The following is a 14,800-nucleotide window of genomic DNA, read 5'->3' on the forward strand; positions in this document are numbered from 1 at the left end:
GGAGACAGTAGAAAGGTGCCAGAATGCACTCCCTAAAGTTTTAGATTTTTATGTGCATAAAAAAAATAAATAAATAAACAAAACTGAATCTGAATTTTTTATTTCATATATATTCCATCTACATCAGCATTTCTTGTAATTTGACTAACAGGGGAAGTTAAAGACTGGGCATAACATATCTACATTTAGCTCTTTTAAAGGCAAAGTTTTTATAATTAAAGCAAATTCTGGTATATTTATCTCATTATCCCATTTGGAACCATAAAAATGGAAAAAATAAAACCCATTTCAGATCCTTTTGTTTCATGATCTACATATGTTCTTAATGCTATGCAATTAGAACAATCATGGCAGTATTGCCACTAATTATTAATGAGTGCATTGTTCAGGGTTCAAAGACTAACAAGGAAAAATCAAACATATGTACTGTAGGAACGGAGGGGCGATATTATTTTATTCTTGCATGTTGAATTTCAATGTTCAATAATTTTTTTAAATAGTAGTGTTGAATGGAGTAACCCTTTTTACAGAGGTCACCAAATGTTTCAGCCTACGTAAATAACAGCTGAACACAGTTGGTACATGTTGATTTTTGTTTTTTACTGTATAATGTATCCGAAATACATAGTGAAGTTGTCAGACTTATTTTAAAATAAATATATTTTTGTAACATTTAATTACAGATTTGTGCATTTTTAAATTTAACTGCATAAGAATAATAAATTAATGCCACACCTGCTTATTTCATGTTATGCTATATTTCATGATGCGTTTTAACTTCCATATATACCTGATGGTTCACTTGATAATTCTGAAAACCATCTCATGATCCCCTGCATGAGTCTCCCGCTTTGTGAAACCCTGCCTTTTTTTTTTATTTGGTACTTTTATTGTTTTAATTTCAGTAGTAAATATTTGTTTTTTTTACTTTATTCATGGCGACTGGTACATCAGGTCCAAGGGAAATCTGCCATTAGTGAGACTGATAAAGACACTTTGACCTTGAATATTGTCCCCTTGGTCCACCTCAGGAAGTACATAAACTCGAACAGCGATTGTCGAATATGTGATGCAAAAAAAATAAATAAAAATGAAAGGATGCAGCAACAGAAAATATATTTTTTTAAATACAGAAAAATGTATTTCTTTGTTTGTTGTTGCAATTTCTGCTGAGTTAAAAACGTGATTATTTATAAATACAATCCGTGTTCTTAATAGTATTCATAGATTTGCTATAACTTTTATAGAATATATTTGTCAATATCACAAGTGATTTAAAAGAAATCTAGACTAATCAAGTCAAGACAAATACACGATAAATATATTTTTAGTTATTAGTCTTTCACATTATTTTTTAATAATCTTAAATAACTAAATGTGCTTCAACATATACAAACCGTAGTGTTGAGAATTCCTTCTCTACTATCTTGATGCTGAATTAATTAGTAGAGACACTACTTGACTAAACATTTCTCCACTCCTTGAATCGGACCGTAAACGTTGGCTTTTGCTCTTTGTTTTCATTGCCAAGGTAATTAAAAGAAACTATTTTCCTCTTCAAACCCATTTGAGGTCATTGAACCATATACAGTAGTACATTCATATATCCTTACCTTGAACCACCCATAAGCCCCACCCTTTATTGTCCCTGTAATTTACGCATAAAGTTTTATGTATGGCAAATGTGTATTCAAATAAACTGTGTTTGTACTGTAAGTGGTAATTACACATCTTAGAAAAGTGATCTGTGAAGGGGCTGGGTGGTCATAGGGAGGTTCTGGAGGATCCTCAAATGGCCAGGCTAAACCGACCGGTGTTTGCAGTTCTTTTTTCTTTCTTTTTTTTCCTATCCCATAAAAAGCAGCCTTGCTTCATGGGTGGAGCAGCTTAGGGCAAGAGGGTGGAGATGTAAACAGCACTGGCAATTTGAAAAGAAGGACAAAAACACGAGTGGGACGATTTAGCAATGGTTCCCCCTAAAAAGGAGAAAGAGATGGACAGACTGGAAAAAGTTTGTTCAGAATGCAGCCAGAGTGCCTTTTATGGAAGTGGCCAAGGTAAGTGTAAGTCAGTAATACCCTGGACCAAATAGAAAGGTTGAAGGTTAGCAAACGTTTCCTAGATGACCCTATTACATCATTCTAGACTTGGTACAGAACATTAAAGGCAATGTTACAACTGATATGTATAACTAATCTGCTGTATCAATCCAAATTAAAGTAACATGATACTTACTGGCTAGGAAATTATAATATTACAATTTAGAAGAGTCTATGTTTAAAGCAAATAATATATATATATATATATATATATATATATATATATATATATATATGTATATATATATATATATATATATATATATATATATATATATATACACTTATTACAGTTTTTTTTCTCATTAAATTAAATTTAATTACTTCAACTAGCTAAAAATACAAATAAGTTAAGAAGTTTACCTACAGCACACACACACGTAGTGAGGACTATATGTTGACTCCCATTGATTTTCAGTAATTTTCAATCCTTTCTATGCCCTAACCCTAAAACTAACCCTAATCCTAACTATTAACAAGATAGCATGTGAGCACCGCCAAATATCCTCACTTTGCAACAACTGGTCCTCAATTTGATGGTGAAATTGGAAAAATGGTCCTCACTCTGATGGCTAGACAGGTATTACACACACACACACACACACACATATGAAAGATACCTCTATATTTAAAAAAAACCCTGAATTTTTCCCTCTTTTTTATAATAATCTATCAAGGAGATGAGTACTTTCAATCTTGACCATATTTATCTTTATAATTAACCTTTTACAGACTTTATATTTTAAATCTTAGATTAAAGCAAAATATATGTTTATTTATATTTATTTAGCACTACAATGTGGTTCAATATGTATTCTGTTTCAAGATTTTGTCCATTATTCATTTGAATATTAAAAATGCTTTATATATTACATAAAACCTTTTCAAAAGGACTTCTCTAAATAAGCCACACCCCTTCCTTTGAAATGATAGCAAGCCTACTGTCAGAACCGTCAGTGCTTGAATTGTTCCGTTTCTACTCCAAAGTCCAACAGTTTGTCTGATAGTTTTCATTATTTTCCAAGCTTTCCTAAATAGAAATGTATCTAAAAGGGATTGACTCTCATCTGAGGTAAGCCAAACTGAATCAATGTATTCTAACTGTAAAGGGATTTTATTTTTATTTTATAAAATATTGTTTTTTTTAAAGAGGCGCTTAATATATACATTATGTAGTCCTGTTTTTCATAAATTAAAAGCTTGTTTGATGAAGGTACAAAATGTGTATTAAAATAACTTTTTTGAATTCATATCAAACATTTTTTTGTATTCCTCACCTCATGTAATACTGACCCAGGGTTTTGCTCCGGCTCAAAATGTGTATTTTCCTGCTGGCTGTGACAACTGCTGGAATATTTCTGGCTCTGCTTAAATCTTCTGAATTGACTGAGTGGATTCAAAATAATTTGCAAAACACATGTCAGTGTGTGAAATGTTTTTCCAAAGAGGATGAGTTTCTGAATCGATATCTGAACCGTTCTATTGAACCATTTCTGTCAGCAAATGCTGACCTGTCTGAGGAGGAATTCAAATGGTGGTCGGTAAGAAATATTTTAATTATATAAAAACACCACACAATTTGTGCTGACTTTCATAAAGAGATAAAACTGGTCTAACAGCTTGTATTTCTTTTTTTTTTTTTTTGGCAGCACTTACAGAGCAACAGTCATAACTTCAGCTATTTCAAAGCAACAATTAAAACACTGTTTAAGATAATCCCACCAACTCCTGTGTTTGAAAAACCCCAAACTGAGGGTTGCAGAACTTGTGCTGTTGTGGGAAATTCTATAAATCTGAAAGGATCACATTATGGACCTCTGATAGATTTCCAGGATGTCATTATAAGGTATGAAATAAAAGGTAACTTCTTCTTTACACTTTAGCTGAACACACACACCAATAGTGTAAAGTTTTGTCCAGTTTGTTGGTGAAGATTCTCAGTCATCCAGGTCATAGTCATAAAAAAAAAAAAGAAAATTAAAAACAATCCACCGGATTTTGTTTCCAAGTTTGAAGAGGTTTTGCTTTCCATCCAGGAAGCTTTTTGAATTCAAAATATCAGGAAGAGTTTTGAGTTTGAGCTTTTATACAGTCCTGTTTGTCCTGTTTAGAATAAACTATGGTCGAGTAAAAGGCTACGAACAAGATGTCGGGGCAAGAACAACACATCGAGTCATGTATCCAGAGAGTGGCTCAACCTTAGATAACACTACGCACCTTGTATTATTTGCATTCAAGATACGAGATCTTGAATGGCTGATCAAGTCGCTGCAAACAGGAATTTCTGGAAAGTGAGTAATATTTTCCTGTTCATTCTAATCATGTGGATTTTTAATCCTGTTTTACGACTTCATGCACTCAAATAACAAGGATGTTGTCTTCAGCAGTAATTCCCTACTAAAACTAAGATAATGCTCAGACTGTTGAAACGATCTTTCTTATACTTTGCAAAAAATAGTAGTTTAAACTTGTAAAATAGTTCAGTGAATAGTAAATCCTTGCTGAATGCTTCAACAACTTTGACGTTTTATTAAATTTCTTCGGCTGATATTTATTGAGCCGCTTGGGTTCAATCATAAAACTTCAGTCCACTAAAAACATTACATAATCTAACATCTATTAAGGGATTAGATGTCTTAATCTATTAATTATTAGGACTTCCTGACTAATGGAGAATTTTTATGACTGTAAATCTTTCCATGACTACAAATCCAATGTGTATCCAGGTAATTAGTTGCTGTGTTGTTATTTTATTTGTTTACGTTTAGCTTAGTGTGATCTCTCAAATTTCATGTTGTCGTGTTCAGTTTTTGATGGACATCTTTATTGTTTTATAGGAGATATTGCTCTTATAAACCGGGCGTGTGCTGTGAGCTTGTTGATCATTTATTTGTATGGTGGATTGGTAACATTTTTGGTTTTAATTTGATTCCTTTATGTCGCAAATTGCCCGCTTGTTTAAGGCATGGAAATCCGTAGAAGTCTGTAATAGTTTGAGGATGGTGGCAGAGGCACTGAAAGAATATAAACGTGTATGATACGTCCTTTTAGGTATATGGAGTATCCCTCTCCTCCTTATCAATCCATAAAGTGCCTCCTAAGACATTTTGTTGCTGATGTGTTTTTTCTTTTGGAGTGTGAAGTAAGCTTCTGATTGGTTTTCTTTAAAAGTTCAGCTGCTGAGTTTCCTACCATATATAAAAGATGTGCTTTTTACACCTACAGTTCAAGAACAACTTCCTTTCTCAATGGGCTTCTAACCAATCAAGCCATTTAAAAAAAAAAAAACTGTACATTAATAGCCATTCAAAATGTCCCCACTTTCCTTCATGGGCCCTTGGCTGGACCCCTTCAATTCCTTTTTAAACATCAATATTTGTACTGAAATATTCTGTCATGATTTGAGGCCATTGAGATCTAAAGAGAAGCGTCATCTTCTGGTCAGACCCTGTATTTCAGTGAAAGGGTGGAGTCAGAGTAGAAAAATATGCACCTCCCAGGAGAAGGGGGGGGGGGGTCACTCCAGTGGCTGGGAGTTGGAGGGAAGAGGGCTGCCATTCGGCTGGCATTTCACTGAAATTGACTTTACTGTGTACCTTATTGGCTTATAGCGCTGTCTAAATGTGTCGACCATTTTTGTGTAAAACCATCTGTGTAGGGCTCCCCTAATGTTTAACTATTGTACTGCATTTGAATTTTGAATCAGTATTCATATTGGCCCAAAACTATTGTGACATCACCTAGAAAAACTGACATCATCAACATTGAGATCCTTCAATTGATTTCCAGTTAGAGATTTATTAGCTTAGTATTCTGTTAGTTTATTAATATATATATTAGTGCTGTCAATCGATTAAATTTTTTTAATCGCATCAATGCCTAAGTTAACTCGCGATTAATCGCATTTTAATCGCACATTTTTTTCCTGATTGAAAATCATTTAAATACTCTCGATGACATACAAAAAAATACATACAGGCTAGGTTTGTGCTAATGTTCTTTTTTTTAAATGAGAACAGGTCACAGATACTGATTTATGCCATAGAAACATATGGCAAGAAGATGGGGAGGCATGTAGCAAAACAAATATGTAGCCAAAAAAAAGGCCCTGAAAACAGGCTGATGTAAAAGACAGTCTTTACAGTTAATACACTCTTTTGAACAAAGACAAGCATTTTACCCTACTGCTATAAAATGCAGTAGAGTTAACATTAGATGTCAATTAACCAAGATAATAATGAACAATTTTCAATCAATACATCAAAATCAATAGACCGACATCACTAGATGGAGGTAGTCTATGCTCTAGAAAGTTACTTTTCAGCCTCTTAACAAAAATGAGAACACACACACAAGCACCCACCCACACACACACACGCGATACTGACCTGTGGCGTACACAGACGGCAAGAGTGCTGTAGCAGATTCCATTTCACCTCAGTAATCTGTTTTCTCAGCGTATTTCAGGTTGCTACTAGTTACCAGACACTCAAATTGTTTGTTGATGGTGGGGCTTAAAGAAAAGGCACTAGCGTCACCCAGTGTATGAGCGTCTTTTTCCCTTGAGGAGCTCCGCCTATGAGAAATGCATACACTGGGGGAAAATAGCCCCGCCTTCTCGCAGGCTGCAGCGGGATGTACTTGGAAAATTGTAGCATAAAACCACATAGCGTTAATCTCACGTTAAAAAAATTATCGCCGTTAAAATGGCCTCGCGTTAACGCGTTAATAACGCGATAATTTTGACAGCACTAATATATATATATTAGGGCTGAAACAATTAATCGGATTAATCTATTATTGAAACAATCCTCAACTAATTTGGTAATCGATTAATCGTTAACTGGAGTACGGAGACACTAAAACATGCCTTTAGCTGACACAACAACTCGCTTAGAGCAGTAATTATATAGAAATTGTAAAAAAAAAAAAAAATAAGTATTATGCATTTAAGATTTAGCATTTAACATTTCCATCTGTCATCGCTATCCAGAATTCCTCAAATGGAAAAGTTTTAGTTTCACCTGGTCTAATTAAGTATGAAGTCTTCTATAATGAACATTTTGCTATCTGATAATTCATTGATTATCGCTAATATATACATACATACACATATATATTAGCATCTTATTTTCTTTTAAATGTATAAATGTATTCATACTTCTTTTATAAGAAGTATGAATACATTTATGTCAAAAGGGCTCGAAACCTTGGACCCAATATTCAACAGACAGAGCTGGATGAGTTCCAACAGTTTTTATTAAAAACAGCGTGCGACAGGGCGTCAGCTGGACCAGATAAACCTGAGTTACTGTTTCTGTGGAAACAGAAACTAAGGTCAGTGACTAAGAATAAATGGCAAGTATCAGCTAAGAGCTATAGTCACAGACCTGGTTCAGAGTTCGATCCCAGAGGGATGAGAGGAATCTGTGAAGGTGATTATCATCTGATGCCAAGCGACTCCGAGGAGCAGCTGTGTCCAGAAGGGGAGATCCAAGCCGAAGTTGTAGCAGAACCAAGTTCTTTAACCAGATGATCAGAGAGCAGATGAGGTACCGATGAGGGAATCCAAGTGGTGGTCAGGAAAACAGTCCAGGTTCGGTAAGCCAATTGAATCCAAGAAACAGTCCAGAACTGATCAGACTAATAGAGCAGACAGGGGAAAAGAAAAACTTGGGATCCACAAGACAGAAACAGGTCACAAACAGAATAATCAGAATTATAGTAAAACGCTAGAGTTACTCTCACCAAACAGCTAGAATAATCTGGCACTGGTAGCTTGAAACCAAACAGTATGTATAGCAGCTGGAACCAGGTGGATGGGATAAGCAATGATGGCAGAGTTAAACAGGTGGGTGGAATAAGCAATCAAGCCAGCCACCAGTAACCATGACAATTTAAGAGTTGTAAATGGATGAATTTGTTTCATTAAACTTTATGTCCTTTAAAAAAAAAGAAGATCGACAAATGTCCTTAATCAGTGCACCAAAGTGCTGCAGTACAGATGGATAAATGAATAAACCAACAGGAAAAAAGAGTATATGGTGGCTTAAATCATAACCAGTCTAGGCTTCCAGAACGATGAAACATCACCGCTTTGCAACAGGCCAGCTATCGAACATGCACACAGCTTAATGTCTTAAAAGTAAAAAATAGTTGAACTATATTGATGCACTACTTCAATATATTTTATGTTTGCATACATTAAACTGTAATATACTGTATACTTGTATAAATTCAGCATATTGTAAAATATTTAGCCCTTAATGATATGGAAATACAGTATCCTCTTGATAGATGAGAAAACTTGCTTATCAATTAATCGTTAGTTGAGCAATAAGATCAATTAACTTCATGTAATTAATTAATAAACAACTCCCATTTCTTTTTTTTTTCTTCTCTTTTTTAACATTCCAATTTTATTTCCTGGAAAAAGATTCATTGAAGGATAGACGAGATATAAATCTTCTTTTTCCTCTGTTTTATAATGTTACAAGAATTGAGCACCCCCAAAGCGCAGTGAGGTGCTACATTGCAAGGTTTTAATACATTTCAGATCTTCCTTGTTTTTTGGTCATATTTTGCCAAGTTATCTAAGAAAGAGGGCAAGCAGATCTAACCAGGTTGATCTATATAGAAATATAACATAGATTCAATATTTTCATTGAGTCTTCTTAATTTCAATCCAGAGCTGTTTTTTTTGGAGAGATTCTAGATGTTGTTGGCTGAATGATAGAAAACATGTGCTCCAAAAACTGCCCCCGAAAGACCAATATGTAGAAAATATTGAAATAGGTACAGACTGTATACTTTGAATGTTTTTAATCCCATTACCCAATATGTTGTATTTTGGGGAAAGATAATTTTCTAAGATTTTTAAAGCATGGGATCATTTTGTTCCCTGTTCTGAGCACTCATCAATGTGTTGAGACTTGGCACTTCCTTCACCATCCCTGGACGGTCGTCTGCAGGCAGGGAGGTTTTCATGAATCGCTGAGGAAAGTATCAATAATGTTAAAAAATCCCTCTTGCCTCTAACAACATACAATAAAAATCACCAACTTCTTTTTTTTTTCCTACTTTGTACCCACATAGGAAAGTTGGTACAAGTTTAGATGCACCAACATATGTTGCACGTTAATGAACAAGGAGCCTGCAGCATTTAATTTTCTCCTCACAGCAGTCCTCCCTGTCTATGTATCAGTATGGAATTTTGTGATGTAGAATTTCATTTCCTATATCACCCAATTAACATACCTTCTGTTTTAAAACCTGAAACAGCAGTGTCCTAAGGTTCTGTGTTGAAATTGGTTAATATTAGTAGGCTACTTGCACTAAATGTGTCTGTTTTTATGTTATAAAGGCAAGTGAAACCTAGAGCTAACAAGAATCTGGTGAGTAAAGTATTTTGTGTCATGGCATTTTGTCTAACGTCTTGCAACAATTTACTAAGTTTGATGACGTCTTTTAAGGTGATGGTGCTAAATCCAGCTTTTATGAAGTACGTTCATCAGAGCTGGCTGGAATCAAAAGGAAAATATCCGTCAACTGGTTTTATGACCTTGATGGCCGCAATTCACTTTTGTGATGAGGTACGCTTTTTTTGTTGTTTTTTCACTTGGCTGAACAATAGGGTTTTTTGTTTTGCAAAGTATCAGGCTGATGTGGACACATTGCTCTGATCTACCTGCAGCCATGGTGCTGCGTTTTATTGGGTAGGAAAAACTTTGTGCATCACTCCATTTTGCTTGACAGACCAGCGATTTGGGAATCCATGATAACCTGGTCACCTCACCCCGACTTTGAAAGCTTACTTTCTGTCTGCTGGTGTTCAGGATGAGATGACGACAGTCTGAAGGAAGAAATTCATGTTTTCTAAACACTTTTCTTATTTGTATGTGCAAATAAGCAGGGAAAATGTGTTTAAACACACTTTCTGCAGGTGTTCCACCCATTAGAAGCCAGTGTATGAGCCTAATTTCAGTGTAACTTATAATAATTCAGTGTAACCAGCATTTGTGGTGAAGTTATATCAGCTGTGCTGCTGGCATCAACAATTTTGTTTATAGATGTTGGAGCTGTTTTTCAGTGAAGCCCTGTTTCTCTAAAATGTGAATGTGACATTTTTAATTGAAAAAAGCTTCCTCGATGGGGAGCAAAACGTCCTCAAGCTTGAAAACAACGTCCCATGTATTGTTTGTTTTTATTTTTTTGGAATGGCTATGGCCTGGACAATTGAAGATCGTCACCAGCAGATTGAATTGTTATATTAAATAAAACCAGCTGATTGCATTCATTTATTGACTTTCAACACATGCCATTCCTGGATTAGCCTCTGCCCACAACCCTCGCTTGCATTTTGTCATAGACTCTTCAGCAGTCCCTCCAAGCATTGCTACATGCTTATGTACAGTAGTGACAGTGGAAAGAAAAACTTCCATTTAACAGAAAGAAACCTCCAGCAGAACCAGGCTCAGTGTGAGCAACCATCTGCGGAGGCCGATGGGAGTTCAAGGAGACAGAAGGAGACATAGAAAAAGGAGCATAGATACAAAAGGTAACGGTTAACTAGCTCCACAGGTAGACGAGCTCCAAGCCACGTCTGCTAGTCACAGTAAAAGAAAAAGGCCAATCTTCAATATATATAAACAGAGATGGTAATGGCAGCAGCACAGCTGATATTTCAATCCAGGATGGAGTCACAGCCGAACAGAAGCAGACCAGATTAAGTTACTATCATGAGAAAAAGCAGAGAGGAACTTGTTAAGAGTGGAACTTGACAAATACTGCAGAGTGGGAGAACAGAGCTAGATGAAGAAAAAGTGGTCCCTATGTGATCCAGCAGCTGAAATATATAGCAGCACAAATACAGAAAATAGCAAATGTGGTCATTCTATAATTTTTGATGTCCCTATAGGTCCATGTGTTCGGTTTTGGAGCAGACAGCAGTGGAAGCTGGAGCCACTACTGGGAAAAAATGAAGGGTAAAAACTTTAAAACAGGACCTCATCCTGGAAAACAGGAGTACACAATCATACACAAACTGGCTGCTGAAAAAACAATCTACTTTTATAACGGTGTTTGATTATTTTCTAAGTATAAAATTTAGTTTGCAAAATTTAAAATTTCCTAAAAACATATTAAAAAAAAACATATAAATATGCATAATTATAACCAGCACATTTTGCCTGAACAGATTTTTGCAACAGAGTCATAAACTCTTTAACAAACTGAAACATACTCTTTTTGAAACTTGATTGTATTCTATTTAAAGAAGGTTTATTTGAAGAAGAGGTCTCTTATCCTGTGTATGAATGTATTTCACCAGCTGTCAGTCATTTGTATTTTGAATTTCTTTATTTTATAACTCTGCATTAAACAAAAACCAAAAACTTGTCATTAGGAATGTGTAAAAAAAACATTTAAAAAACTCTTACGTAATTTACCAGCTGAAACATCTTCAGATGTCTTTTCTACCATTAACTCTGAAATTAGTTAAAATAATAATCAGATAAATAAGAAAAATAAAAAATAATCAGACTATTTTAATATTTAACAGTGCAATAAGTGAACATATAAATGAACCTACCAGTGTTAGCCCCGAATGTTCTTTACTTGATTGGATTTTAGTTTCCTGTCCCGACAGAATCAAAACAACTGGGATATTACCTGACTGTTTAAGAGTTCCTCATCCTCTCTTTAAACCTGTCAAAGTTAGGAAAACTCAAAACCTCAACATAAAACATATTGTTAAAGATAGGGAGGCACCAATACCGACACTGCTATCAATACCAGGCTTGATACCAGTGTAAAGTACTCATACTTTTACTTGTAAAATCAACCCGATACTCTAAACCAGTACCAGGGCTTTAACGAGTTGTCGAGTCGATGTGTTGTTCTATAACAATATTGCATTAAATACGGATGTATGGAGGGAGAAAGTTACTTATAATAGTTCTTGCTGCAGAGATGGACCTGGTTATGTCAGTTAGGTCCAATCCAAGCTAACTCTAGCATGTGCTCTACTAAGCACGCAGAATAAGCTAATAAGAGTTTTGTCGAAAAATCAATTCTCTGGAGAATGCTCTATCCAGAACAAATTCTGTATTTAACCAAAATCACAGAACCAAGATCTGCTGTTAGAGGTATAGAGGAAGATCTTTTATTTCCGGGAGGATCATCTAAGTAAGACATCCTCCTAATTGTCAATCTTTCTGCTGATATGTTTACCTAAGGCCGTCCTACGTGCTCGTCCCGTGTATCTGTTGTGAGCTACGGTTTCAGACCATCATGAAGATCACCTTTCTCTCAGCGGTTCTTTGAAAATGGCAGAGGGTCTTAAGAAAAAAGTGAGTATGAAGTGTAGGAGAAAAGAAGAAAGCCTAAGAAGAGGCAGATATATCCCAGAATCCTTTGTGTGGAGAGCTCTCCTCAGAAAGCATTATGGGATTTACTGTCACAGCGGCCCGCTGTCGCCATAGGCTGTCGCTATCCGACAGTGGCGACTAATAACAAAGATGGCGCAGGCACCGCGTAGTGGAGGAGGAGTCACGTGACCAACAGGGTCCGTAAAGCTGTGATTATATGACCTAGGGGTTGATTAATTGAATTTGCTATGACGTCCACTATATGCAGTAGTCCCCAGTCTATATAGTGATTGAGAGATTTAGGAGTTAAGGCGGAGGTTCAGGCACAGTAAGCTTGTATTAGCTATGTGAACAGCAACTTTTAAACAGAGCGTGCACAAGGAAAAAGGGGCTCATAAATGCTTTCGCACGAGCATTTTTTTTTAAGTGGAGAGGTTGGGTCTTTTAAAAATACCCGAAAATCCTCCACAATACTTTTAAGAGGCCCTTCCCTGTTGGAAAACACGCCCCGTCACTGCAATCGGATCCAAGGTCAAAGACTAACTTTGTCAGTTCAGCATGATGGAAAGCACAATGGGATGTCGCTTTGTTTTTAAAACATATAAATATAAAAAATATAACCGCGGATGTCTGGGGGGCAGTGATTCACCTACATGTTATGAATGCTGGCGCATTATAACGAATAAATTATAAACAGATTAGTTTGTGCCTTCAAGTCGTTGCCCATAAAAAGACGTTACTTGGATTTAACCTAACCAAATATCATAAAAACGGCTCCAAATGACTCATGTGGGTGAGTAGAACATGATGCAATAATGTAAAATCAAGGGCCCAATGTAAAAAAAACGGCATTCCCCTTTAACTTCCCAGATGGAAAATGTTGAAGTATTTAAATATTTAGACATGACCCCCAGTAGGAACCTAATACTGATTCATATTGTGAAAAAATATATGAATACCCCAAAATGACTTAATTGTTTCACTTCATAAGAGAGTTTTCACACAGGTTGGTGCTGATAACTATTGGTTTTGTATTATTTATGGCACGACAACAGGAACTAATATGAACAGTCACTTAATTCTTAAAGTGAAAAAGAAATACATTTCCTCCGTATTTAAAACATTACTTAATACAGTTTAGTTCATACTTACTTTAACACAATTGTTTAATGTTAGCAAGTTAGGACATAAAACAATTGTTTTAAATTAACTAAATATGATTAGGGAGATGCCAAAAGCGGTTGCCTTATTTTTTTTTTATGTATCAGTTTGGATTCATTTTCTTCTCTCACTAAATTGTATCACATCTTTGCAAATTTGAGTTGTTTTTACTTATAATCAAACATGTTACTTACTTACTTTCAATAAGAACTCCTTGCAAGGATTTGCACATGTATATATATGTATGTATTGTCTTATTTTGTTTATTAATGTGAAGTGTGAAATGTCATGCATTTGCTGTGAACATCTCTGTACTTTTACGTTTTGGCAACTTGGCTCGGTTTCGGGAAGCGCTGAGTTTACATGGTTGTGAGAGTGTGGGGAACTGTTATTGTATTATAATTGTACTTGAGCCTGATGTGGGTGTTTTCATTGTTGAAATGTTTTGTATGATAATTTGAAATGAGGTGTTATGATCTGTATCACTGTTGTTTATATTTTATTAGGAAATTAGTAATGTTGATGACACGGTGCATCTGAAGGGAATATACAAAAGGCATACAAAAAGGAAAAACAAAAAGCATCTATAAGTGGTCCACTTTTTATTAGAATTTTTTTGCCAGGGATGTGCTATTATTTTTGTTCTGCAATAAAACTCCTAATTATACCCCTGGACGACCCTCTGAGTTTATCCCTAACCCTTCATTTTACCTGTTTTACGCTTTGCTTTGGATTAATGTCCCAATTTATAACCTACCTACCTACCTTCCGACCGACCGACCCCTACCCTACCCTACCTATATATATTTCTAATTAAATCTAACACTAGTGATAGACACATTGTGGCAATAATAATAATTTTCTTGATGCAAAAAAGAGTCCAACAGATTTTGCTTTCACAAGTGGAGCAGTACGCCTATCGCCATTGTTTTCTGCTTGATTTATGCATAAAAATATCTTTATTATAACTCATGCAGGGAGTATTGCAGATTATATGGACACTGCAATGGGAAAGTACAACAGGAAGGGAAAAACAGGAAAAAGGAGAAAAGATTAAGGAGATAAAAGGGAGACAATGATAAAACTTCTTCAGTCTGCTTCATCACCTGCAGAGAGAACAGCACAACCAACGGATAGAGTGTCAGAGATACAATAAACTATGATAACGATAAA

The 14,800-nt window shown here is 35.4% G+C and overlaps 1 protein-coding gene across 1 annotated transcript; it reads left to right on the forward strand.

Annotated features, from left to right (window-relative positions):
- Nucleotides 1-3,062: 3,062 nt before the first annotated feature.
- LOC119788071 (CMP-N-acetylneuraminate-beta-galactosamide-alpha-2,3-sialyltransferase 1-like) lies at nucleotides 3,063-14,503 on the forward strand. The gene is made up of 7 exons (XM_038292210.1): nucleotides 3,063-3,171; nucleotides 3,397-3,640; nucleotides 3,749-3,945; nucleotides 4,211-4,390; nucleotides 9,463-9,493; nucleotides 9,572-9,691; nucleotides 11,017-14,503. The coding sequence occupies exons 1-7, from the start codon at nucleotides 3,140-3,142 to the stop codon at nucleotides 11,182-11,184; spliced, it is 972 nt and encodes a 323-aa protein (XP_038148138.1). The 5' UTR covers nucleotides 3,063-3,139; the 3' UTR covers nucleotides 11,185-14,503.
- Nucleotides 14,504-14,800: the final 297 nt, after the last annotated feature.

This window comes from Cyprinodon tularosa, unplaced genomic scaffold, assembly GCF_016077235.1.
Source record: "Cyprinodon tularosa strain WSP-4 unplaced genomic scaffold, ASM1607723v1 ctg1087, whole genome shotgun sequence".
NCBI lineage: Eukaryota > Metazoa > Chordata > Actinopteri > Cyprinodontiformes > Cyprinodontidae > Cyprinodon > Cyprinodon tularosa.

Coding starts and splice junctions, on each gene's coding strand:
- LOC119788071 (XM_038292210.1), top strand. CDS start 3,140: ATGTATCTAAAAGGGATTGACTCTCATCTGAG. Junction 3,641..3,748: donor AGGAATTCAAATGGTGGTCG/GTAAGAAATATT, acceptor TTTTTTTGGCAG/CACTTACAGAGCAACAGTCA. Junction 9,494..9,571: donor CTAGAGCTAACAAGAATCTG/GTGAGTAAAGTA, acceptor ACGTCTTTTAAG/GTGATGGTGCTAAATCCAGC.